The sequence below is a fragment of the Gossypium raimondii genome, chromosome 9 (assembly GCF_025698545.1).
Source record: "Gossypium raimondii isolate GPD5lz chromosome 9, ASM2569854v1, whole genome shotgun sequence".
Lineage (NCBI taxonomy): Eukaryota > Viridiplantae > Streptophyta > Magnoliopsida > Malvales > Malvaceae > Gossypium > Gossypium raimondii.
In genome coordinates, this window is record NC_068573.1 from 40260355 (window position 1) to 40283603 (window position 23249).

The 23249-nt window shown below is 33.1% G+C and overlaps 3 protein-coding genes and 1 pseudogene across 4 annotated transcripts; 2 read left to right on the forward strand and 2 right to left on the reverse strand.

Annotated features, from left to right (window-relative positions):
• Positions 1 to 262: 262 nt before the first annotated feature.
• LOC105799680 (cell division protein FtsZ homolog 2-1, chloroplastic) lies at positions 263 to 7490 on the reverse strand. Its single transcript, XM_012630348.2, has 8 exons — positions 7324 to 7490; positions 6270 to 7029; positions 5199 to 5498; positions 4076 to 4166; positions 3513 to 3637; positions 2014 to 2106; positions 675 to 740; positions 263 to 593 (listed from the first exon to the last, which is right to left on the reverse strand). Exons 2-8 carry the CDS (start codon positions 6915 to 6917, stop codon positions 465 to 467), a joined length of 1452 nt encoding a protein of 483 aa, XP_012485802.1. The 5' UTR covers positions 6918 to 7029; positions 7324 to 7490; the 3' UTR covers positions 263 to 464.
• A 3113-nt stretch (positions 7491 to 10603) lies between these two features.
• On the forward strand, positions 10604 to 12538 carry LOC105799682 (iron-sulfur assembly protein IscA-like 3, mitochondrial; annotated as a pseudogene).
• On the reverse strand, positions 12418 to 15741 carry LOC105799681 (protein ABSCISIC ACID-INSENSITIVE 5). Of its 2 annotated transcripts, XM_012630354.2 has the most exons (5): positions 15532 to 15741; positions 13429 to 14501; positions 12937 to 13008; positions 12791 to 12820; positions 12418 to 12688 (listed from the first exon to the last, which is right to left on the reverse strand). In XM_012630354.2, the coding sequence occupies exons 2-5, from the start codon at positions 14476 to 14478 to the stop codon at positions 12596 to 12598; spliced, it is 1245 nt and encodes a 414-aa protein (XP_012485808.2). In that variant the 5' UTR covers positions 14479 to 14501; positions 15532 to 15741; the 3' UTR covers positions 12418 to 12595. The 2 variants fall into 2 exon arrangements, with proteins under 2 accessions (XP_012485808.2, XP_012485807.2); XM_012630353.2 differs by lacking the exon at positions 15532 to 15741 and having other exon boundaries at positions 13429 to 14650.
• Positions 15742 to 21891: 6150 nt separating this feature from the next.
• Positions 21892 to 22883, forward strand: LOC105799684 (germin-like protein subfamily 3 member 2). The gene has a single exon (XM_012630355.2). It carries the CDS (start codon positions 22027 to 22029, stop codon positions 22696 to 22698), a length of 672 nt encoding a protein of 223 aa, XP_012485809.1. The 5' UTR covers positions 21892 to 22026; the 3' UTR covers positions 22699 to 22883.
• Positions 22884 to 23249: the final 366 nt, after the last annotated feature.

Genomic DNA, 23249 nt, shown 5'->3' on the forward strand with positions numbered 1-23249 from the left:
GTAAGCATTTATGGACAGTAATTGAACTTCACATAACATGATTTCAAATTATAATTTGATTAAATGAATTGCGGTATTTGTGAATGACATGGTTTAGTTGCATTCCTTGGCAATAGTAGGGTGTTTGTAATTTGCTACTTCTAAAGCTTTTTATTATGCATTTGTGAATTTGGTGTGACAACATGTATAGGTCATGCGTTGTTATCATGTTGCATTTCGCTGCATTATTATACTAAAATCTGACGACCATTATAGGATCATATTGACAAAATTAACTTCACCATTGGATAAAAAGAAAACACTGAATAATCTCATCTTTACTTTCTCAACAAAGGCACTCTGTACAAGCTACTCAAGTTTACTCAACACAAGCAACTTCTGCTCTAACCTAATCAGAAATATACTCTACATATCAAGCAGAGCAGGAATCTCAGATTGAGTTGAGACATTATGCAAAAGAACCATCAAGCTCTCGGATGGCGTGACCGTCCTTTCTTCTTCAGGAACTCCGGGACATCAACAGAACTGCCTTCACCGAAAGACAGCCACCGGTTAGTTCCATGACCAGTATCTCCCTGTGCTACCTGACTCACCTGCATTTTAATGAGAATCCTGTATGAATTGGCCTATGCGATATAGTGAGAGAGAGAGGGGAGGGGGTGGAGGAGCAGTACCTGAGGGGGCCTCCCTTCGCTTTCTTCTTGACGTTTAAATCCCGTGGCGATTAGAGTTATACTTACCTAAATAAAGACCCAAAATGATGTTTTCCATCAAATTAATTATTCATATTGACGACAATGAATGTTGCAGCTCTTGCTAGTCTGTGCAAACATGCAAAAATGTGTCGTCTTCATTTTTTGCCATCAACATGCTTCATTTAATTATCCTAATGAGGAACCAACAGAGGTGACCAGCCTAATATGGCTTTCCTCATCAATGAACAGTCTGCTTTGAAGTCAATGTGTATTCTTAAGCTGATTTTGAACTTATTCTACATAACTTTGCATATTCACTTAACTTATTCTTCATTGCTTTTAAAAAGTATTGCAAAGAAGTGCTTTTAAAAAGTTTAGTATTGCTTTTGAAGTGTTTAGTATTGTTGTCAAAAAGTGTTTTTTGATAAATAAAATGTCCATTTTAAACATGATGTTGTAAAGTAAAAAATATGTATTTAAATAATGTTAAATTTCATTAATATTATGATATTTCAATAAAAATATAAGAAAATAATATTAGGAAAATATTTGGTACACTGCCAGTGTACCAAATACTCACTCATAATATTATTAATATTTTCATATATAAAATATAAATTTTAAATATTCTTTAAGCAATTAATACTGAATTGTTTTTAAAATTTTAATTTAAATACTAAAATAATTATTACAAATTCAATCATATGATGTTATATATTTGAAATGCATTTCAATAGGAAAATAATTGTGTACTTAATAAAAAATATTACAAGACATGTTGGATTATAAATGAGGATTGAAAATGTTATTCGAATCTAAAAGTGCATTTTCCAGAGGCAAAAGCTAAAAATTCTAGCTTTTGTCTTTGAGTTCAAAAGTACTTTTCAAAAATACATTGTTCTTTATTGCATGCCAAAAGTGCTTTTAGCTCCAAAAAAGCACTTTTGAAACACAATGAAGAACTCACCCTAAATAAACTTCCAGGAAGCTAAGATGAGATCCTATGGTCAATCTCATTGTTAGAGATGGTTGGGATACTTTGCTGGTATTGATATGGACAAGCACAAAAGCAAGGAATCAAATTATCCTACCAACATGTAGCCTGAACAGTAAGATCATCCATAAAGTCCTCTTGCCAGGTTTTAATCCTACCTTTCAGAATGCTTAATTCATTGAATCACTATTAATTAGCACACATGCTTGACTAAGAACTACAGTTAGTACGCCTATTCTAAGCATGGTGATCATGATACAGATAAGCTGTTGACTGTTTCTGAGTCTTGAACTTTGGAATAAGTTAAAATAAGCATGAACTTACTTGGCCACTAATTGATGGATCTATCACTGCTCCAAATATTAAATTGGCAGCTGGATCCACAAGATCATATATCACCTCAGCGGCAGCATTAACCTACAGAAAATTATCAGATGTCACATGACACATATGAGAAGAGAAATGAAATATAAAGGCAAAACCTAGAACAAGAGGAACATTCAAGATAACCAATGTCTATGCAGTATAATATTTCAATCACTTTGTAGACTATTCTGGTTATTGGTGCGGAGTGTGATGATTAAAGTTGCTGTGAGCAATTGCTAAATGTTTTAAAATATTATACATATTATGTAGATAGCAATAATGTAATCTTAATATTTGAAAGATTCAAATAATCTATTCTAAACGTAATAATCAGTTTTTACCTCGATAAATAGAGGCTTCTATTAACAAATTAAGTGGAGCCATTTCAAAAGCCTCTCTTTACTTCGGTATGGTATTAGAGTCTTTTGTCCAGCGACATGATTCTTAATCCTGCCCTATATGGGGTTTTTCTACCCTTTCGCTCAAATGAGCATAATCCTTGGATCTTCATATAGCTCCAACAATTTACCTTTTTTGGCTGGAACAATGCCAACTCTTGTTCACTACTCATCTTTATCAACAACCAATCATCGGCTCCTATCTACTAGTTCAAAGTTGTGAGGTTCACGCCCCGACTATATTGGTAGTCGGTTGAGGGACCTTGCCTAATGGATGTCAAACCACATCTTGGATACACCAACCACAACTCACAATACTACACCACAATGCAGTCTCCAAAATCACAATAGTCTCGATTCAGTTAGTTGCCATAACTCACAAGATCCTGCCATCACAGCTCTCTTAGTGACAAAATCCACCTTTTTTCCCATCAGCTGTCCACATTCTTTTTGTCATCATCAATCCTAGATTGTAGCTCTATTGACCATCAATCTTACGGGGCATAATAACATAACCTCAGGATTTGAAAGATCCAAATGAATTTGTTTTATTTTTATCCTTGTTTTAAATTATTATTTTATCTTATTTCTATTTTAAATGTAATCATCTATTTTTACCTCTATAAATAAATGTTTCTATTAATAAATCAAGTGGAGCCCTTTCATAAGCCTCCCTTTACTTCAATAGATAGCACTTGGATAACACATCACTTTTACATGTTATCATCGAGAAATACTAGCAGCTCAAGGGCCAGTCATGAAAACACAAGGCCTCAATGAACTCAAGCGTTAATTCAAACATATTTCTGAAGCAATCAAAGGCTTAAGGTGCGACATTTCCAACAATTGCTTCTCCCTATAAAGGAGTAGCCCATTATCATATAGGGTGGGACTGCTCAGGCTTCAGTAACTCCTCTTACCTGCAAGGGCTCCACTCACATATAACCAGCAATTTTGGGCACAAAGTATAGAAAAAAAATAGATAGGTAGTAGGTTCAGTGTCCAATTAGCCACCCAGCCACCACTGCTACACTGAAGGAGTTAGAGACAGAGGGTTACCTCAAACAAGGTTAAATCACTTCCACCAGTTATGTTCCAGACAATTCCAGTAGCCCTTTCTATGCCAATATCTAACAAAGGTGATTGGATGGCATTGAGTGCAGCATCTCTTGCTCTTGTTTTACCTACAAAGCAGACAAAGTGACTTGTCAATAGAAGACAATTTAAAAATCTGCATTACCAATTAATAAACTAAAGCATCATGAAGAGGAGATCAAAGTCCATCTGCCATGTAAAAATTAGTTTCTTTCACAATAAAAGGTAAAAGGAAAGAAAATGGACAAGCTACCATCACTTCTATTTTTGTCAGAGAGCAAAAGAAAAGAAGAGGTAAAATCTTCATGCATTCAAAGTGACACATTGTCTTCGGAGAAAAATATTGTCCAATCTGTGCCATCTTTGGCATTTCCAAAACATAGGTGAGGAAAATGTAACATGATGGTCAGTCAGGTTCGTGCATCAAGGTATGCTCTTTTTCCCCACTTCATCCTTATATCATTTTGCTCAGAAAGGAGTAGGAGCATATGTGTGATAAGACAAACAAGCTGAAATCTTTGAATTACCAGTTGCAGTTCCTATTCCCATCAGTGAAGAACCAGCATTTGCCATTATAGTTCTCACATCAGCAAAATCCACATTCACTAGCCCTGGAATCTGCAATCAGGAAACTCAAAATCAATTAGACTGCAGAGGTACAGTCCAAAGCTCATAATACTTCCATGTTTATGCAGCCCAAACATTACGCATACGAATAGTAGTTGTGAAAATATACTGATTTTTACAGGCTCCAAGGTTCCATCCAGAACCCTGATATCGGTAGATTTAGCAGATCAATGATCAAAGGTATCTGGACTCTCTAACATACAGAGACACTTGCTACAACTTTGTCTGATATCATATGAACGTTGGAAAATGCAGGTATCTTTAGCATAAAGATCATGCTCGTTATTGAATAATAGATGTTATTTACCAGAGCAAAGGTTCAAGATATTTCAACGAAAAGTGCACCCTTCAAGTATTATATGGATAAACGGTATAAAAGTACCACACCAGTTTAACCACCCAAAGCCTATGAACCAGAAACTTCATATTGGAAGGGGGGAAATGGGATAGAAAAGCATCACCAAACTAGATTAGTTTATCCTTGCCATCTAATAAATGAGGCAAATTTAAGATGCACAACATAGTTGTTTGAACTGGACCGGACTTGCCAATCGGAGTGGTTTGACTGAGAACCGATCGAGGTATCAGTCTAGAGAAAGGCATTCGACCTGTTGACCCAAGAATTAGTAGGGACCGGTTGAACTGGGCAAAAAACCCGGATGAACCAGATTTTTTTTATTTTTAAATATTAATTTATTTTTTTATGAATTTTTAATGATTTATTTAATCAAACTAGACGGACTGGTTAGACAGGTGAACCAATGGCTTGACCGGTTTGACCACCAGTTTGGTTCTGAAAACCTTGCAAAACCTATCACTAGTTGTTTGTAGTATATCACAACAAATTCCCATAAGATCATCAATAAAATTGGAAGGGCAGTATCAATTTTCAAGGACTATGCAAGGAGAAAGAAAGGAAATGACATTACAGTTATGTTTCTTTCGTCTAAATATTTGGATATTAACACAATTATGAAACTCGGATTAGAGGGTTTTGTGATAGTTTCTGGAAGAATCCCATACCGTAATTATATCGGAGATACCACGAACTCCTTGTCGAAGAATATCATCAGCCAGATTAAATGCTTCTGTTACTGGAGTAGACGAGGAAACTGCAGTCAACAACTTGTCATTTGGAATAACAATTAATGTGTCAACATTTTCTCTTAGAGCTGCAATTCCTTCCTGTGCTTGAACAGCTCTCCTTCTTCCCTCAAAAGAAAAAGGCGTAGTGACAATACCAACAGTCAATATACCCATTGACTTTGCAACCCCCGCAATTACAGGAGCTCCACCAGTTCCAGTCCCACCACCCATTCCAGCCTGCAAATGCAAACTTGAAGTCCTAGGTAAAATGTTAAAGGAAGATAGCAGAAGATAAAAGAAAACCATGATTCAAAGATCTGATCCTATTTCTAACTTGCTAAATATCAATATATCAAACACCAAGCGCAACAGTACCAGCACAAAAACATTTTGCCACTGGCAATTTAATGAACAAAAGTATCAATGGCAAAGATGAATCATGAAGTAAAATAGTTCACGAATCATCAATTAAAAGATTAATCAAACTCCAGGAAACAGTATGATCAAATATAAAGAAAAAGAATTATGAATTTTTAACTTAAATGACTATTAATACATATCTGATGCTTAGTACATAGTAACAAGATGAGCTCCTTGATGCAGAAATAGTACATAAATTTTACCAATTCTGGACACAAAGACTTTGTATATAACTCTGAAACCATTCAATTTGATGGGAAGGGATATACAATAAACCATGTATAGGTAGCCAGATGAGTTGTGTTTATCATAAGATCAATGAATATTAACTATAAATAGGAAAATTGAAATATTTACCTTGACAAGATTCTTTAACTAGTCTAGTTAATAATAATAGTAAACAGAACATAACTATTTTTCTTGTATGGTATATTTTGCTCAATTTTCTGTATTACTAATTGTAATACATTTTTTCATAAAATAAATAGTTTACACCTAAGACACTCGTTAAATCAGATTAGTAAGTGTAAAACGTAATAACCTGAATTCTACTGGAATGATTAAAACTGTAGATGGAGGCATACTTACAGTAACAAATACCATATCAGAACCATAAAGGGCCTCTTCTATTGACTCCTTGCTTTCTTTGGCAGCATTCATGCCAATCTCTGGGTTCCCACCAGCACCAAGACCCCTAGTTAGCTCCAAACCAATTTGCAAGCGGTGCTCAGGAAAGACAGGTGACATTTTCATGGCTTGAACATCAGTGTTAACAATCCAGAACTCTACACCCTTCATTGTGCTCTCAATCATGCGATTAACCGCATTTGAACCACCACCTCCAACACCAATGACTTTGATCTTAGCTTCATTATAGTTACTTGAACCAGACATGTCTCCTACGCTTTCAATAACACTTCCACTAGTGCTATCCTTTCTTGGGTTGGTTACTGTATTGTTCCCTTCACCTCTAAGCATTGAAACTTCAGGATGCAGATTCAGAAAAGGATCTTTATTTTGGTAGTGACTGACACTGCGAGGGTTGGCAGAACATCTAAAACTTGGCATGGTAGACTTTTGGCTGGCACTAGAAAACCCACTTTTTCCCTCGTATATTTTAAGGCAGCTAAATCTCCCTAAAGGATTCTCCATTAACACTCTCCCTCCAAGAACATTAAGTACCCCCATTGATCTACTATCCGAAGGTGTAAAATAAGGAAATGTAGCAGTCGCCATTTTAAGGGCAGCACTAGAAAATCAAACTTACTTAAGCTACGAGAGACAAGGCAAAAAGTTCAGTGTCCTAAATAGCTTAAATTTCAAGTAGCACAGTCATTTTTTCTTATATCTGCACAAAACACATAATAAAATCAAAATCATATTAAAAAAAAACTAGGGAGTAAAAAAACAAAACATAATCCTTCAGCTAAAGCAGAATATAATTGGCGGAGTCAATGCCAACTTAAAAATCAAAGTTAAAAATAAACCTCAAAACGCAGAATAAATGCACAAAGACCGTCTAAAATGTGAAGTCTAACATCAAATAGTTGCCGGAACAAATTCAAATAATGATAAATAATAATAAAAAAGAAGAGGAAATGGCATACGGGTGATAAAGAGAGAGGAAATGAAAAGACCTCACCTGGATGACATGCAGAAACGGCAAGGTTCCCTAAAGGCATTTGGGTACCAAGCAGAAAAGGGAGTTGAAATGGGGAGAAGGTGCGTTGATTTACAGCGCTTGAAACTGTTTTTGGCTTTAGCTATGTGATTTCCTTGTCAGGTTGTTTTGTTTGTCTATCAAAATAAAAATGGAAATTATCTAATTGACGGTTAGGTTAGCAGTGCTTTTAGATTCTCCAAGTATATTTAAGATTAAGATTTTTTTTTTAATTATTCTTAATATTCAAGATAATAGTATTTTTTACAAAAACGACCCTTAAAATTTAAATGATAAAGAAACTCTCATAAAATAATTTTAAAAGCCAAATAAGTCTCAACTGCAATCAATTGAGATTATTTTTCAACCATTTTACCAATAAAAGCCTATTTTCTACTCTATTTGTAGAAATAGACCTTTTTTTATTATTTATCAAAATGGGCTGAAAACACTAAAACGCATCCACATAGGAGCATTTTAAGGAGAAATTTCAAAAAAACACGTCCCTGAGGGAGCGTTTTGCCATGTCAGCACAAAACGCGCTGACATAGATGCACTTTGTTAATGTGATAAAATCCTAAACCCTAAAATCCTAAGAAACTAAACATGCAAATAGCCCTAACATTAGAAAAACACAGGCTAAAATGCGTCCCTGAGGGAGCGTTTTGCCACGTCAGCAAAGTGCGTCCACGTAAGAGCGTTTGTGCTGACATGGCAAAACGCTCTCTCAGGGACGTGTTTTTCTAAAATTTCCCCTTAAAACGCTCTTACGTAAACGCGTTTTAATGTTTTCGGCCTATTCCGTTAAATAAAAAAAAAGTACCCAATTTCCGTAAATAAAGTAGGAAATGGGTCTTTATTAGTAAAATGGTCTTATTTTTCCATCCAAATAGTCAATGAGATGTGATGGTTAGTATAAAGTTAGGGTGTGAAAAAAATATTAATATGAATAATTAAATTGTTTTTTTAATTATTTTATGAAGATTTAATTAATTTTAAAAATTAGAAAAGAATAAAGTACAAAATACTATAAAAGTTATATAATATTTATTAAATATTATAAAATAAATAGTATTTTTATTTTTATAATATTTTGGTAATTTATATATTTTATAATTTTCTAAAATTTAATAATTTTAATAAAAATTAGATTAAATTTTGTTATTACTTATTGTACTTTGTAAAAGTTGTGGATTTAATTTTTATATTTTAATATTTAATTTTGTGCTTTTCAAATTTTTAAATTTTAATTATCACCAAATGATAACTATTAAATTCATTGAGTTAAATTGTATTATTTCTAAAATCTAATGCGGTAAACATATTATCATATGTGTGATGTTATGTCATTTGCTATTTTCAAATATTACTGACTAAAATTCAGTTAATGAGTTAACGATTGTCATTTGTATTAAGATTAAAATTTGAAAATTTGAAAAATACAGAACTTAAAATAATCCAATTGAAGAATATAAATAAATCTACAATTGTATTTATAGTACAAGATCAGTAATTAAATACAAACAAATGGATTTAAGTGCTACTGTTTAGGTTAAAACTCAATTTTCAAATTTTGAAAAGTGTAGAGACTAAAATTGACAAATTTGAAAAATATAAGTATTAAAATTAATAAAATTAAAGTATAGAGCCTAAATATACAAGCCCGACCATTGTTACACTTCAAGTTCCCTTTTCTTATTAGTAAAACCGAAGACGTGAAGCTTGAAATTTTTTAAAAATTTTAATATTTTTATAACTTTCTAATAATTTATTATAAAATTTTAAATAATTTTTAGAGATTTGTTGATAAACCAAAATTATAAGTACTAAAAAATCAGGTATTGAAAAGAAATTAAATACTGAATTTAAGTTATAAAATATGTTTTCTATTTTGATTAAAATTAGACATGAAATATAACTCAATTGTTTGATAATTATAAATTTTAAATTATGAAAAAAATTATTTCATAGTTTATCTTCAGTTTTAAAATATTTCTCATTAATTTAAACAAATTCAAATTAAAAACCTAAAGTCTTTAAAAGAAGATATAATGTTAAAAATTAAATTAAATTAAATTAAAAATTCTCCGTAGTAAGTAGATCTGTATCATATTATCATTTTCTACATTTTTATAAAAATAAATGTATTAGGTGATCTTTATTAGAGATTATAAAAAGTGTTTTAAAAATATATTAAAAATATTAAATTTAAAATTTTGCACAAATTATTAAAAATGCCTAAATTGAGAAAAGCTTTTGAATGGTCAAAATAAAATGCACTGAGTGATTAATGGTACAATTTACTTAATTCCTTTTAATATTTAACAAAAATGATAAATTTTAAAATTACACATAAATATTGATTTAATGTACAAATTGACACATCAATTTTAATTTGAGGCAATTACACACATAATTTTTTATTAATGTTCAAATATATATAATGTTAATTCAATTATATACATATTTAAACAATAAATATTAATTTATTTTTATACATAAATATAATTATTTGTACATATAATATATAAATATAAAATGATGTTATATGATATAATTTATAAATTAAATTAAATCAAATCAAAATATTATCAAAATCATATATAAAGTTTTTTTTTAAGAGAAATTCATAAGACCATACAACTCGGGGAAGAAAATAACAAAAGCTTTGGCATCAATAGAGCATTATGGCACATTGACAATCGGCTCTGTTACAACTTAAGCACAACATATTAGAAGTGATTACAAACACTTAATACAATAAGAAAATCAACCTCGGATGGTTCAAAGTGACGGGCATAAATCAGCAAAAGAACTAGCATCCACCAAACTAGGATGAACGGCGATAAAATCAACCCTAAAATTACTCGCAAAACCAAAACTACATGCATAAGCAATACTGCATGCATAATAAAGACTAAAAGGCATATACAAGAGTAAATAAAAACTTCTAAAAGTGAAAACAAATTAAATAATGGAAGAATAAATAAAAAAACATATAAAACTTAAAATAACATGAGTTTAAACCGACTCATAAAATCATTTATTATTCTAAAAATTTCAAAATAGAAAATAGACTAATCAACCATGAGCTACCCATTTTCTAAAAAAAAGTGCTAATAATTGGTGGTGTTTGAACGATAATAAGTATCTCATTTATCTTCTGTAAACTAAAAAGAAAAACACATAAAATGAATAAGAAAAAGAAAGAAAAAAAGGGTTAATAGTTAAGAAAAATGCACATAGTAGATAGCCCAAAGACTAGCACTGCGGCTAGGCAAAAACAAAACGAAGCAAAAGATTTGAAAAATGAAATTCAGGGTTTTTTTTTTTTAACTTGTATATGAAGTTAACTAAAATCAAAATTTAGTATAATGTTTTATTTAAAAAAATTATGTATAAAAATTTGACCATAGTTTTGAGATTTTTATGTTTCGTCCCCTTTCCATCACTTTCGCAGGCCACCACATTGTTTAGAGACTACTTACTGATGGCTTCTCGATTATTCGCGACCGCCGCAGAGAAAATCGAGCCGGCGGCGTTAAGGCGGCAAGCGCTGTCTTTGACCCAAGCAGCTGCCCCTAGAATTCGTCACCTTCTTCAACAGCTCAATAGACTATTCCTTGATTGGGTGTTGATGCTCACGGCTGCAACCGCTTATTCTACACCCTCAGTTACGCCGGTTCGTCTCATATTCAGTGTTCCGACTTTTGTTTCTTTATATTACGAAATGAATTAATATTTTGGAAAATAATTTATTTTTATTTTACGGAATCGACTGATAGATGAGAAAGGAAAATTCGATGAATTTGTTGAGGACAAGGGCGTGAAAATACCAATTGATCCTAAAGCTTTGATGCATGTGATTGGCACCAAGATAGTTTTTGATGATGACAAACTCAGGTGTTTCAAACTCCAATCTTCTCGGAGCTTTATTTTTGTGTTTTTCACATCATTTTTTGGTTCATTCGCTAGCTAAATATCGTAGCTCTGTATGGTTAATTAGCAGTGATTACCAGATTGAATAATTGTATTTAAAGCACTAACACTTGGCCGATTAGTAGGAAAAGACATATTTCTGACTATTTCAACACATGCGAGAACTTAAAAGATTGAAAATACCCCTACCCCGCATATGCGTGGGCATAATATTTCTGACTATTTTGACTGCATGGCTCATCCTGTCTGTCATCGTTTCTTTTGTGAGCAATAATTCATTCCTACAACGGCTACTTACTATAGCCATTCTACCCACTCTCCATCCACCTCCCCTGTGTATCCTTCTCGCGGTTGCTCAGAGTGCTTTCATGGACATAGGTTCCTGTGGGAAGAAAATTATTTCTGTTAGCAGATCTCTTAACTGAATTTTGTAATTATCTGGGATGTTGCACGTAGCGAAGTTTTGCTCACTGCATTTGGCATGTCTATGCATCAATCTGAATGCATTCTGTTACAGAATTGGCTTTTGTAACTATTGTTGATTTTCTGCACCTTTTTGTTATGAAGGCCAGTGCGTTTTGATTTGTATTCAACCTTATTTTCACAGGTCTGAATTTGTTTTTATTAACCCAAACTCTAAAGGTAAGCGTGGTTACGGTAAATCTTTCATGACAACAGCTGGTGTTAGTGATTCCAGGGAGCTCTTAAAGTTTCCCCTAACTGATTGTACGAGTATAGGTAGTACATAGATTCACGTATTTTGCATGGTAGATGCCATCATTTTCTACATACCAGTTCATTCTGTTTCTGTAATTGTTGTATTCATGGGGTTCTTTTTATATTGCAGCAATAACTAATATTCTTGGCCAAAATGCAAACTTATAGGTATGTTCCATCAACTCCTTGGAAATGATAGCACTTGGCGTAGTTCAATGAACATTTTTATAGTTACAACATTATAATTTATGTGGATCATGCTATGATATGTTGCCTATGGTTCAGTCACTATCAAGTTGCAAAGCCAAGTGGCATTTAGTTGTTGGGAATCTAGGGTTCTATGATAAACTATTATGATTGCCAATGTTTAGTAATGGGAATTGCCAAATACCACCTCCATTTAAGCCGTCTTCAAGGCTGTTTTGACTGAACAAATCTTTGATGTGCTATTTGATTATTCATAATGACTGCAGCCAATGTATTGTAAAGATGAAGACTGTCTTAGGTGTCTGAATAGATATTTGTAAGAATTGAAACTCCAGGCCACGTGTTCTATTTTCTTGTTCCTTCGTATTCCTGGCAGTGACATATTTTTGCTTTACAATGGACAACTCAGACTTCTCATTATTCTTAGCTTTTCTCTAGCTTTCCGGGCTTTTGTTTGTGTTTTCGTTTTCCATTCCTCAAAGCACTGAAAAAAAAATTAGGAAGAAACAAAGCAAAGAGTAAATCATGTATGGAATTTTCTAACTAATTGGGTGCATATTATTGCCATTAACGTGAATGCCTTTACCTGCTGCTTTCTTTTCCTCTCGAGTTCTGCCTGTTATGTTATTGATACAAGTAAAATGAGAGTAAAATTATTTGAATGATAGATGATAAAAGCTCCATGAAAATCATCAATTTTAATGAAAATGAATAAAACCAATGATGTTTTACCAGAGCCTGCTTAAGGTGGGAATTTTCTTGTTTCAATTGATTCAATTCAGCTTCTAGCTCAACTGTGTATGCCTGTAAAAACCAAACCAACCTTGTAAGAAATGGGTACTTCTAGTCATATTTTAATTTCTCCAATAACCTGTTGCTGGTATAACAAAAACTTCGAAATTGTCAATTAAAACCATCAAGCATGTGTATTCTAATTCTTAAAATTGTCGGGTCCAGTTGGATAGAGAAAAGATGAAAGCAAAGAGTTGTATCCTACATTGTAGTATTCTAATTGCTTAGATTTTCAAAGACTAAGAAGAGTGAGGTCCAGTCAAGTTCATCCATGGCCGGGATACTTATGGAAGACACTTGTCGTTGTTTGTAAGTGTTAGGCACTTAGGCCAAGGCACCAGTAAAATTGTGATAATGGGAAACCGGTTTCCGACACATATAACTGTATGCATTTACTTCAGCAAATAGAATAACTCTCAATTCAATATGTACCTGTTTTCTAGCTCTAGACCTTGCAGCTGACTCTCTGTTCTTAATCATCCTACGTTGCCTTCTCTCGACCACCTTCTCTATTGGACCATCAATGATCCTTTGCCTTCCTCGTACCGCAACCATCTCCATCCCGAATTGTGAAGCTGCATTATCAACTTGATTGGTACAAAGCCTTTCCGATGAGACTGGACTCACTGGAGCCACCCCTCCAATTGTCTTTCCCAGTCCATAGCCACCACCACCAGTTACCTTCCCATTATAAATAACTGTTGTTAGTGGTGGCGCAGCTGGCTGGTAGGCACCACCAGTCTTACCATCATTCAAACCTGGAGGCATTGTCTGGTATGCAGTCCCACTAAAGCCAACAGGCCTGGAAACAAAACCTGGACTAACCGCAGGGTTATTGCCCGTTTGATACAACCCGTATTGTGGTGGCTGATGATGCGGTGAAGGCAGTACCGGTGGTGGTTGTGGTGGCATGCATTGTTCCCTTACTACCCCTGCTTTGATCAAGAAATCCTCCAAGGTCATCTCACCAAAAGTTGGCTGCCGCCGAGTACTGGCATTCTCATCAGCAGTTTGTACATTGCTATTGTTACTCTGCCCTTGTCCTTGCTGCCCTCTTTGTATCTCAGACCAAACTTCATCGACCGTCTTCCGGCACAGCGGTGCTGGAAGCGTAAGCGAGCCTTGCCTTGGCAGACTAGGCTGCTTAGCTATACCTTTACTGCTTGATGTTTCATTAAAAGACAAATGAACTTGATCGCTAACTTGTTTATTTCCTGAGTTGTTTTGATGATTGGTGTTGTTATTGTTGGAGTTGATAGCCTGGTTTTCTTCAGCGTTCCAGATGCTGGTAAGGAACTCGTCCATGTTCATGGACCCGAAGTTCTTCCCACCATCACACAGTGTATGCTGGAACTCATCGAGTGTTAGAGAATAAATTGAAGATTGCCTTCCAAGTTCTGAGAATGGGTGGTTCTTCTGTTGCTGATTTGCCCCCTGCAATGGTGACTCGACCTCACCGATCTCAGACTCGGAGACCACCATTCTTTTTTCTCTGTGACTAAAACCTGTTAATTCAGACCGAACAAAGAGAACAAAGAAAGAGAGCATGAAAATTTTGTTCTAAACATTGAAAAAAAAATCAGATACTACCACTTTCTTACAGGTAGGTCTTAAATTTAATCTTCATTAGTTCTTATATAACGAAACCCTAAAGTTAAAATATTTCCTCTGTAACTTAGGATACTAATTATTCTTTTTCCATAATCCTAAGCATTCTTTTTGAAAAGAAAATATTAGCAATAGTATGTCCAAATCTTAATTTCATTTTATTTTGGCTGAACAAATCTTTAGATTTAATTCCAACTTGTTCCATATTCTTTAAGCTACCCTAGAGAGTGGATTAATGAGAGCCGTACAATGAAGTGATTCAACCTCAAAAAGTGATGTGGTTTAGTCAAAATGGTGGCTACTTTCTTAAAGTCGAATATCGATATGGGTGGCGGAGAAGCAAATTAAATGCGAAAGAATCTTTCCGTTATGGGAAAGATTATGGATGCAGGCATCATTTAGTTTAGTACCACTGAATACTAATGGTGTCATCACTTCCTATTATTGCCCTAATAACTGAACTAAAACTCGGTTGGACTCGATCCAACTTAATTGAACAAAGCATTTTTAGTTAGACAAACAAATAACTCGTATATATAATAATCAGACGGACGTACTTTCGATTCAACAATTTAATTTAACCTGATCTGATCTAAAAATTAAAATTCAAAATTATCAAAGCTAGTTATGTAGCTAACTGCTATACGCCCTCTACTCTAGTATATTATGGACCTCTATTTACCTTTAATAATTTTCTTTGGTATATTTATATAATTAACCCATATGACATTTAGTTAAATGTAACACAAAACATTATTAACTACAACAGACATGCATGGGATAGGCCATAGAACAAATTAGCTTCAAAACTTGAACTTCAATCAATATTAATAACACATTTCTCCTTGAATTGTCTACGATTCTTGAAGACTTGAACCATGAAAACACCAAGAAAAAAGAACTATATGATAGATAAGTATGACATACCTGATTCCAACGAGGAAGAAGAAGATAATTTAGCTGAAGAAAAAGGGTTTAGTTTGGGAAGCTCTATGAAACCAACACTAAGTTGCTTTATACATATATGTGTGTGTGTGTGTGTGTGTGTAATAAGACGAGGAATGATGAGTTGCAGATGTGGGTATATAAGAAGAAGATGAAAGCATTTGTTTGGATGAAGGGAGGGGGGGTATATAAGTTTCCCGTGGGAGAGGAGTGGGGCCCAATGAAAGAGCAGCAAAGGCTATAAAGTCAATTCTAAATCAACCCTAACGCAGGCAGGAAGTTGAGAATAAAAACTGGGTGTCCCGAAAGAGTAGTAGATGGGCGGCTGAGGCTTGTTCTGATCGACACGTTTTGCCCATGTGGCTGCCTCTCCCTTGCTTTGCTGCTCTGAGCTCAACGCGTGTGCTGTTTGGCCTTCTCTGCTGATCAACAAGACCCCATTCATCTTACCTATGCTAATTGCTAATTTAAGCTTCCACTCTCATAATGCGTGCATGGTTACCATGCATTATTATGCAGTATTCATTTCAAGCTGAATAAGTAGTACTACATGTAAAAGCAACAAATAGGCCTTTAAAATTTCTCTCTTCAAGCATCAGCAGATAATGTAATTCCTTCGTTTTACAAGGGTTGAAATCTGCGTTTCTACTAATTTTGACAAATGAGTTGATGTGTCGCTACTATGGGGTGCTAAATCAAATATATATTTTTTTATTATTGGAAATATTTCGACTGATCCCACATGAAGTTGAGGTGGTGGGAATCAACTCAAGTGTTATTAAGGAACCCTGTCTTATTTTTTTTCTTTGGTTTTCATTCATCAAACAAAACATTTCATTTTGGCTTCAAACTCTTGATTTTATTAAAACGAGATTATGTAGACTTATTGAATTAAATTGATTTTTAGAGCTAAATTAAGCAAAATTGAGTTTCATGTAAAATTTTGGGATGACTCTTGAATTTTAGGATTACACTGAATTTTCATTTTATGATTGAATTCAAAGATATCAAAATGGGAGTTTAGTTGTTCTAATTGAACAATGTTGGATGGAAATCCGAATGGGGTGGTGGATATGTATGGAATTAATTTTGGCCCAACTAGGAAGACTATTAGGATCTTGAAAAATTCGTAAGCTTGAAAGAGCCCGTTAGAAAAAGGCCAGGGTGTGAATTTGATCTGCACACTGAAGGTCTAGTTTGGTCTAAGTCCTAGTGAGACCCGAGTGCAGCCCCAAGTCCAAGTCGCTCAAATTAGTGAGTCCACTTTATTAAAGTTAGGGTTTAGTTTCACTTTATGCCTTTGTGTTTTTCCATGACAAAAATTAGATTAGGCTTTTGATTTTCTTTTGCATTGTTGGTAATCTTATGTTTTGTTTGGTTCTACGTCATGGCTTAGATATTAGGGGATGGTTCGGTGTGCTACAGTAGAGCATGAGTTTGGCTCATCGAATTTCCAAAATCATTCAGTAGAGGAGGTGCTGAATGGCTATTCCTACCTCCCCATCGAATAACATCCCTTTCAGGCTCTGAAAATATTCTTTCAATTCAACATAAAACAAAACAAAGCAACACTGAAATGATTCAACAAGCAACAAAGTAAAATGCAAAACAATTAAAAAAACAACACTGGAATGATTCAGCAGGCCAACAGTGTAAAAGAGCGAGAGAAAGCATGGGTTTGTAGGTTTTGATTAGGAAACGAGGAAAAGAAAGAAGGGGGACAATCATTGCTGTCGAACGAGGGAAGATACCGAGATATGGGTGAAAGCTTCAAAATGTTTTTTGTAGATCTACGACGTTAGCAGACAATAGGAAAATCGATAAGATTCGAATTTGAAATTTTGAGAAAGAAAAGACGCCAGCTGACAGCAACGCACGATGGTCGATGTGGGGGGTTTTTCGAAAAAGAGGATGAATGTTCGTCTTTTAGAGAGAGAGAGAAAGTAAAAATGAAATAAAAAGAATAAAATTATATGCTAGTACAAATATTAAATACATTAATATTTTATTAAAATTTCAGATAAATATTGAACAATTAAGATAATATTTTTACATTATTAATATTATTATATTATATTTTGGTGGTTATATTTTAATATGTTTTTATTATAATTAAATTTTATTATAAATTACATTGAAATTTTAATAAATAGTTTATAATAACTTTGTATATTTTAAAAATTTTATTAGATATGAAATAATAGATTATTATTAAGTAATTAAAGAATAAAATTATCTTTTGGGTTTATAAATTAGATTCTTTTGTGGTTGAGCAGTGAATTTAATTTCAGATTAATTATTCTCAAAATAATATTATTTTATAGATTTAATATTAAAGTGATTATCTTAATATTTATCTACACAAGATAAATATTCTATTAATTTAATAAGATTTAATATTAAATTTAATCTAATATTTATCTTGATAAGTATTATATTAATTTAAATTAAACTGATCAAATTTAATCATAGTCGAACTCTCTAAACTCTCCTATATAAAAGAGCATTGGTCATTATTTTTCATACACTTGAATTCAAAAGAAAGTTGTAGAGAGAAAATATTTGATGAAATTATTTCAAAAAATTTCTAGATATATTTTTCTTATTTATAATTTGACTTATAAGTTTAGAGAAATTATAAAATTACCTCACTGGTAAATTTGTGAAAATTTTTTTTATTCGAAACGAGCCCACACTTGGTATACGTAAGCTTGAGAGTAGCAGAGAAGACTATTCGGTCGAAGCATTCATCTTAGATGAATAAGAAATGTACAATTTTGATTAGGGTGGGTTTGGATGGGTCGTTAGGTGCGGTGCAGTACGTTTAGTTTACTTTTTGTCTCACGCTACAATATTGTTACAATATCTAATCTCACTGCCATCACTATTTTTACACTAACCGTAGGTAAACATGTTGCCCATCCAAACCAAGTCTAAACGTTTATTACTTTAGATATCACAACCAAGTTCTAGTTTTGGGAAAAAAAATTAAAACTTTGATTTTTCCTTCAACTTATTTTCCGCTGTGTTTATTACAATGAGGTCGCGATGTCGACCCGAGACTTTTAAAAATTTTATATTTTGGTCCTAATTCATATTCGGGTTAGCAAAAGAGCTTTCGTAAGCTCATGTTTGAATAAGAAATGATTGTGTGATATTTACGAATGTGTTTAATGTTTATTTATATATTTAAACGATCGAGAAGTGTGATTGCACATAATTTCTTTGACAACAATTGTAGCATCCGGTGAGTCGGTGACTCAGACTCGACGGTCGAGTCGGGCAAGGCGTATTACAATGCTTATTATAATTGGAGTCTAATCATGACAAAAATATGAACAGATAAAATTTGAATTGAGATTCATGCATGTTTGTGATTGGGACACCCAGTTTGTGATCTACTATTATTTTGGGGCACTCAAAATAAAAACTCGATCCGTGTTTATCCAATGATCTTGTCACAATTGCGTTACCCTCATAAGATATCCTTAATCTCTTTAGGATAAATTCGTCCAACCAATATGATTCTATTTTATCTAATGGTAACCATTACATCTTTCTTCATTAAAAGTCAATTACTATCAATTAGTAATTAAGTCATTCATCACAAAGATAAATGACCTATGGATACGTTTAATTTTCATCTATCATGTAATGCCAATGAGAGGATATCATTTACCCATGTCTTGAGCTAAGAATTCTACTATTGTGAATGACGTTACATACTGCAGAAGTCGTATATCTTACGTACCAGCTTTCGGTTCCTTATCTATTTGAACTTAGACTTTTACTTACATCAAAGTATACGAGTCACGCATACATAGTCTATCATCCACGTAATACTGCTTAGTATTAGTTAAATATTAGATAATCAGTGAGCTAATATTTTCTTCTATTTTACTTTGCATGCAAAAACCATTGAGGACAATATACAAAGGGTATTAATGTAATTCATGAATAATTTTATTAAATCAATCATTAAAAAATACAAGTATACAAACAAATGTACTACAATTAGGGTGCTAGATCCAACATCATACACTTGAAAAATTTTATTATTCAATTAATATTTCTTAAAGGAAAGGAAACATATGTCTCATAGATAATACAATAGTGTATATTATCCTTAGGCATAAGAAACATTTTTTTATTTGATAACGGATGAACCAATATTTGGTGGTACAAAATTAATTTAAGGCTCCATAAGAGCTAATATATTGTTTTTCAAGATAATTAATGCACTATGTTCTAGTTAGTCTCAAATACATTATTATGTTTTAAAATGATATATGTTGTAACAGATATCATATTGTGATTGTAGATGAGAAGATGATTAATTAAATTTATTATATTGGGTAAAATTTTGTGTTGAAAAACTATCACATTTTCCTCTACTTGGTATAATGTATATATTAGTATGGTTAAATCATATGAGATGGTAAACAAGAAATTTACATTAGTATTGTTAAATTATGTGCATAGCAAACCTGAAGTTTATTGATTCAAATATATTAATTAGTTAACATGATCGACTAGACTATTTGATTAATAATGATGCAATAAAAAAATTTACATGTATATTTATTAAACAACCTGACACCTTAAACAATATATTTTCAACTTGACACCTTAGGTATCTATCCAAGCACCATCTTTGCTGGTAATATGCATAGCTTTCAGGTTACCAATCGTTTTGCCTAATCGAATTGTCATATCTTGTTGAAACCGTTTTTAAAACACAATTTCTTGGTCTCAAGTGACCATCATAATTTGCGAGAGTCAAGAGGTGGTTGTCAAAATTCCATGGACTTTCCTCTAAAACCTTCGTCTAAGAATATTTCTTTCCATCGGAAAGATTTTAACAAACTTTGACAATTTCCAAACCCTTGAAAAAGTTGTAGTTAATGCATCTGGATTGAATTTGAATTGATTCTTTGCATTGTTGCATTCAAACTCCTCTTCCTCCGCTTCATGCTATTCCTCTGTGAAACACATTTCATGTAATTCATCGTCCATGCTGATTGACTTCCAACACTAGTATTTACCGTACTAACGCTAACACACTACCAACATTGATGCTCCAAACGATGGGGCAACTTTCTCATTCAACTGTATATATAATTATGTTGTACGGAAAACTGCTAAAAGTTGTATTCACTATATATATTTCTTAGTACCTTATAAATCGGGAGGGGATTATAATAATAGGATTTGAATTCTAGTCATTGGGATGCCAAGCAAAAACTTTAACCCCGACTCTCTTGTAAGGTTAGTGTTTTCATATTATTTTTTGTACCATAATAAATTTTCAAGATAATATATTTATGTAAGCTTTTTAATAATATTTTGGTATATTTGTATATTCATATTATATCTATTTTATTTTTCGTGTTTCTTTTATATTTAAAATTATTAAATGTTGGGCTTAAATTAAAATATTGCAAATTAAATACAAAGAAAAGAGCTCCATTCTCCTAAATAAAGAAATTTGAATACACAAATATAAAAACATTAAATTATATATCTTTTTAAAATAATGATGACGTCTTATTTTTATCATAATAATTTTCAAGGCAATGTAATTATATAAACTTTCATACTGATTTTATTTTTGTGTTCTTTCGTATTTTAATTTACATTATTGATTTTTTGAGGATAAATTATTGAATGTTGGATTAAAATATTACAAACTAAATAAAAGGAAGCTTGTGGTTCTCCCAAATAAAGAATTTTGAATGCAAAATTTAAAATTATTAATAAAAATTAAAATATAAATCCAGTATCTAAATAATAAAATCTATGAAATAATATTTCGTAGTTATTTATCTTGGCATCCAAGCGTATAAAAACAGAAAATAGGATAGTTTGAAAAGGTTTTACATAAAAATCCAAGGCCAAAAGTAAGTAGAAGCAGGGAACAAAACACTTTTCCTTTATTTTCCACCAACTCTTACACGCCACTGAATTTAAGAAATATCATCATATAAAACAACAAAGTGGGATTAATCATGACTCAAATTTCACCATCCTTCACATTCAAGCAAAGGATGGCTTAAATTTTCCTGGTTTTTAATTTTTTTTTCCTGAATTTGCAACAAAATCGTATTCAACTTTCATTACATTGGCTCGACACTTGTAAATTGACCTTCCCACGCGGACGACATCAAGAACATGCAATCATCATTTGCGATATCGATTACCGAAATCTTCATCATTTTCTCAAATTTAAAAATATGACTTTCTTTTTTTAATTTTGTTTATACAATGAAAATATAAGTGATAATAATGCAGGCCCCTACCTAAATAATACACACTTCCTGATATTCTGCTTTCGGAACTGTTGATTATTGCTTTTTTAGTCATGTTTGGAGCGTATTTAGCTTTAAAGCAAGTTTTATGCTTTATTTGCTTCTATATATACCGATCTGAACATCCTCTAGGAGTTACAGAGATTTGATTTATTTGTAGGGAAAAAAAATGGTAGAAAAATCATGGGTTTTGATTGTACTAGTGGTATTTATCATGCATGGGGATGAAAGTTTAGCCTCGGACCCTGATCCGATTCAGGATTTCTGCATTCCAAACCCCAAATTTGGAGCTATAAAAACAGCTCATCTCAGCATTCTACCCTGCAAAAACTCGTCGGAGGCAACCACCGATGATTTCGTCTTCTCGGGGTTAAAATCCAGTGGAAACTTCACAGACACAGGCCTGGCAACCTTCCCAGTGAACCCCACAATCTTTCCAGGGATCAACACACTAGGGATATCATTTGTGCGAGCCGACTTGAAAGTTGGTGGGATAAATCCACCCCATTTTCACCCCAGAGCCACTGAGATTGCCTACGTGGTGCAAGGAAGTGTTTATTCAGGCTTTGTTGATTCAAACAACCGAGTTTTCTCCAGGGTGATTGAGCAAGGAGAAGTTATGGTGTTTCCAAAAGGTCTGCTTCACTTTCAGATGAATGTGGGTGAGAAGCCTGCTACAATATTTGCGTGTCTTAATAGCCAAAACCCAGGACTTCAAAAGATTCCATCTGCCATTTTTGGGTCTGGTATCAACGAGGAGCTTTTGGAGAAGGCTTTTGGCCTCAATCATAAGCAGATTGGGACCATGAGAAGAAGATTTGATCCTAAAACAGTGAACTAAACATTTTACTTGTCTTGGAAAATATGAAAGAGTAAGTTACAAAAATTTGGATGAAAGATTAATTATGTTGTCTGTTTATGTTACAGTTTCTGTTCCTTTACAATGTATTGCTTATAGTTTGGTTCCTATTTTTGTAGTAATTTTGGAGGACAGATACATGAAGGAAAGTCCATGTTTTAGTTTTCCATCCGTTCTCCTTTTTTTTCCCTTTGACCAAACAATGCCGTATTTACATAACATTATACTGATCTGGTACAACATCGATTCTATGAGATTAATGTTAGTAAAGGGGTAGTGCAGTCTGGATGAGTAGAATTGTAATGTCGGAATCCTAGTATCAGGTGGCCTTGCTGCCTTACTACCTTACTACTTGCCAAAGAATAAAGTTCAATACTAAGAAAAAGAGAGAATCAATTCATACTGCAACAAATTAATCAACATTGAACATGTTCTATATCAATTGAACAGGTGCGCTGAGACTGGTTAATTATATATATATACTTCTACAGTGAAGTACTATTATTTCTGCTGTGAACTTCTAATTCAATTGA

Excerpts from the sequence above, each read along its gene's own strand:
- LOC105799680 (XM_012630348.2), bottom strand. The coding sequence starts at position 6,917 with ATGGCGACTGCTACATTTCCTTATTTTACACCTTCGGATAGTAGATCA. Across the intron at positions 5,499-6,269 it reads CTGATATGGTATTTGTTACT|GCTGGAATGGGTGGTGGGAC; the intron begins GTAAGTATGCCT and ends TTGCATTTGCAG. Across the intron at positions 4,167-5,198 it reads GTATCTCCGATATAATTACG|ATTCCAGGGCTAGTGAATGT; the intron begins GTATGGGATTCT and ends TCCTGATTGCAG.
- LOC105799681 (XM_012630353.2), bottom strand. The coding sequence starts at position 14,544 with ATGCTCTCTTTCTTTGTTCTCTTTGTTCGGTCTGAATTAACAGGTTTT. Across the intron at positions 13,009-13,428 it reads GGTCTAGAGCTAGAAAACAG|GCATACACAGTTGAGCTAGA; the intron begins GTACATATTGAA and ends TGGTTTTTACAG. Across the intron at positions 12,689-12,790 it reads AGAGGAAAAGAAAGCAGCAG|TGCTTTGAGGAATGGAAAAC; the intron begins GTAAAGGCATTC and ends TTTTTTTTTCAG.
- LOC105799684 (XM_012630355.2), top strand. The coding sequence starts at position 22,027 with ATGGTAGAAAAATCATGGGTTTTGATTGTACTAGTGGTATTTATCATG.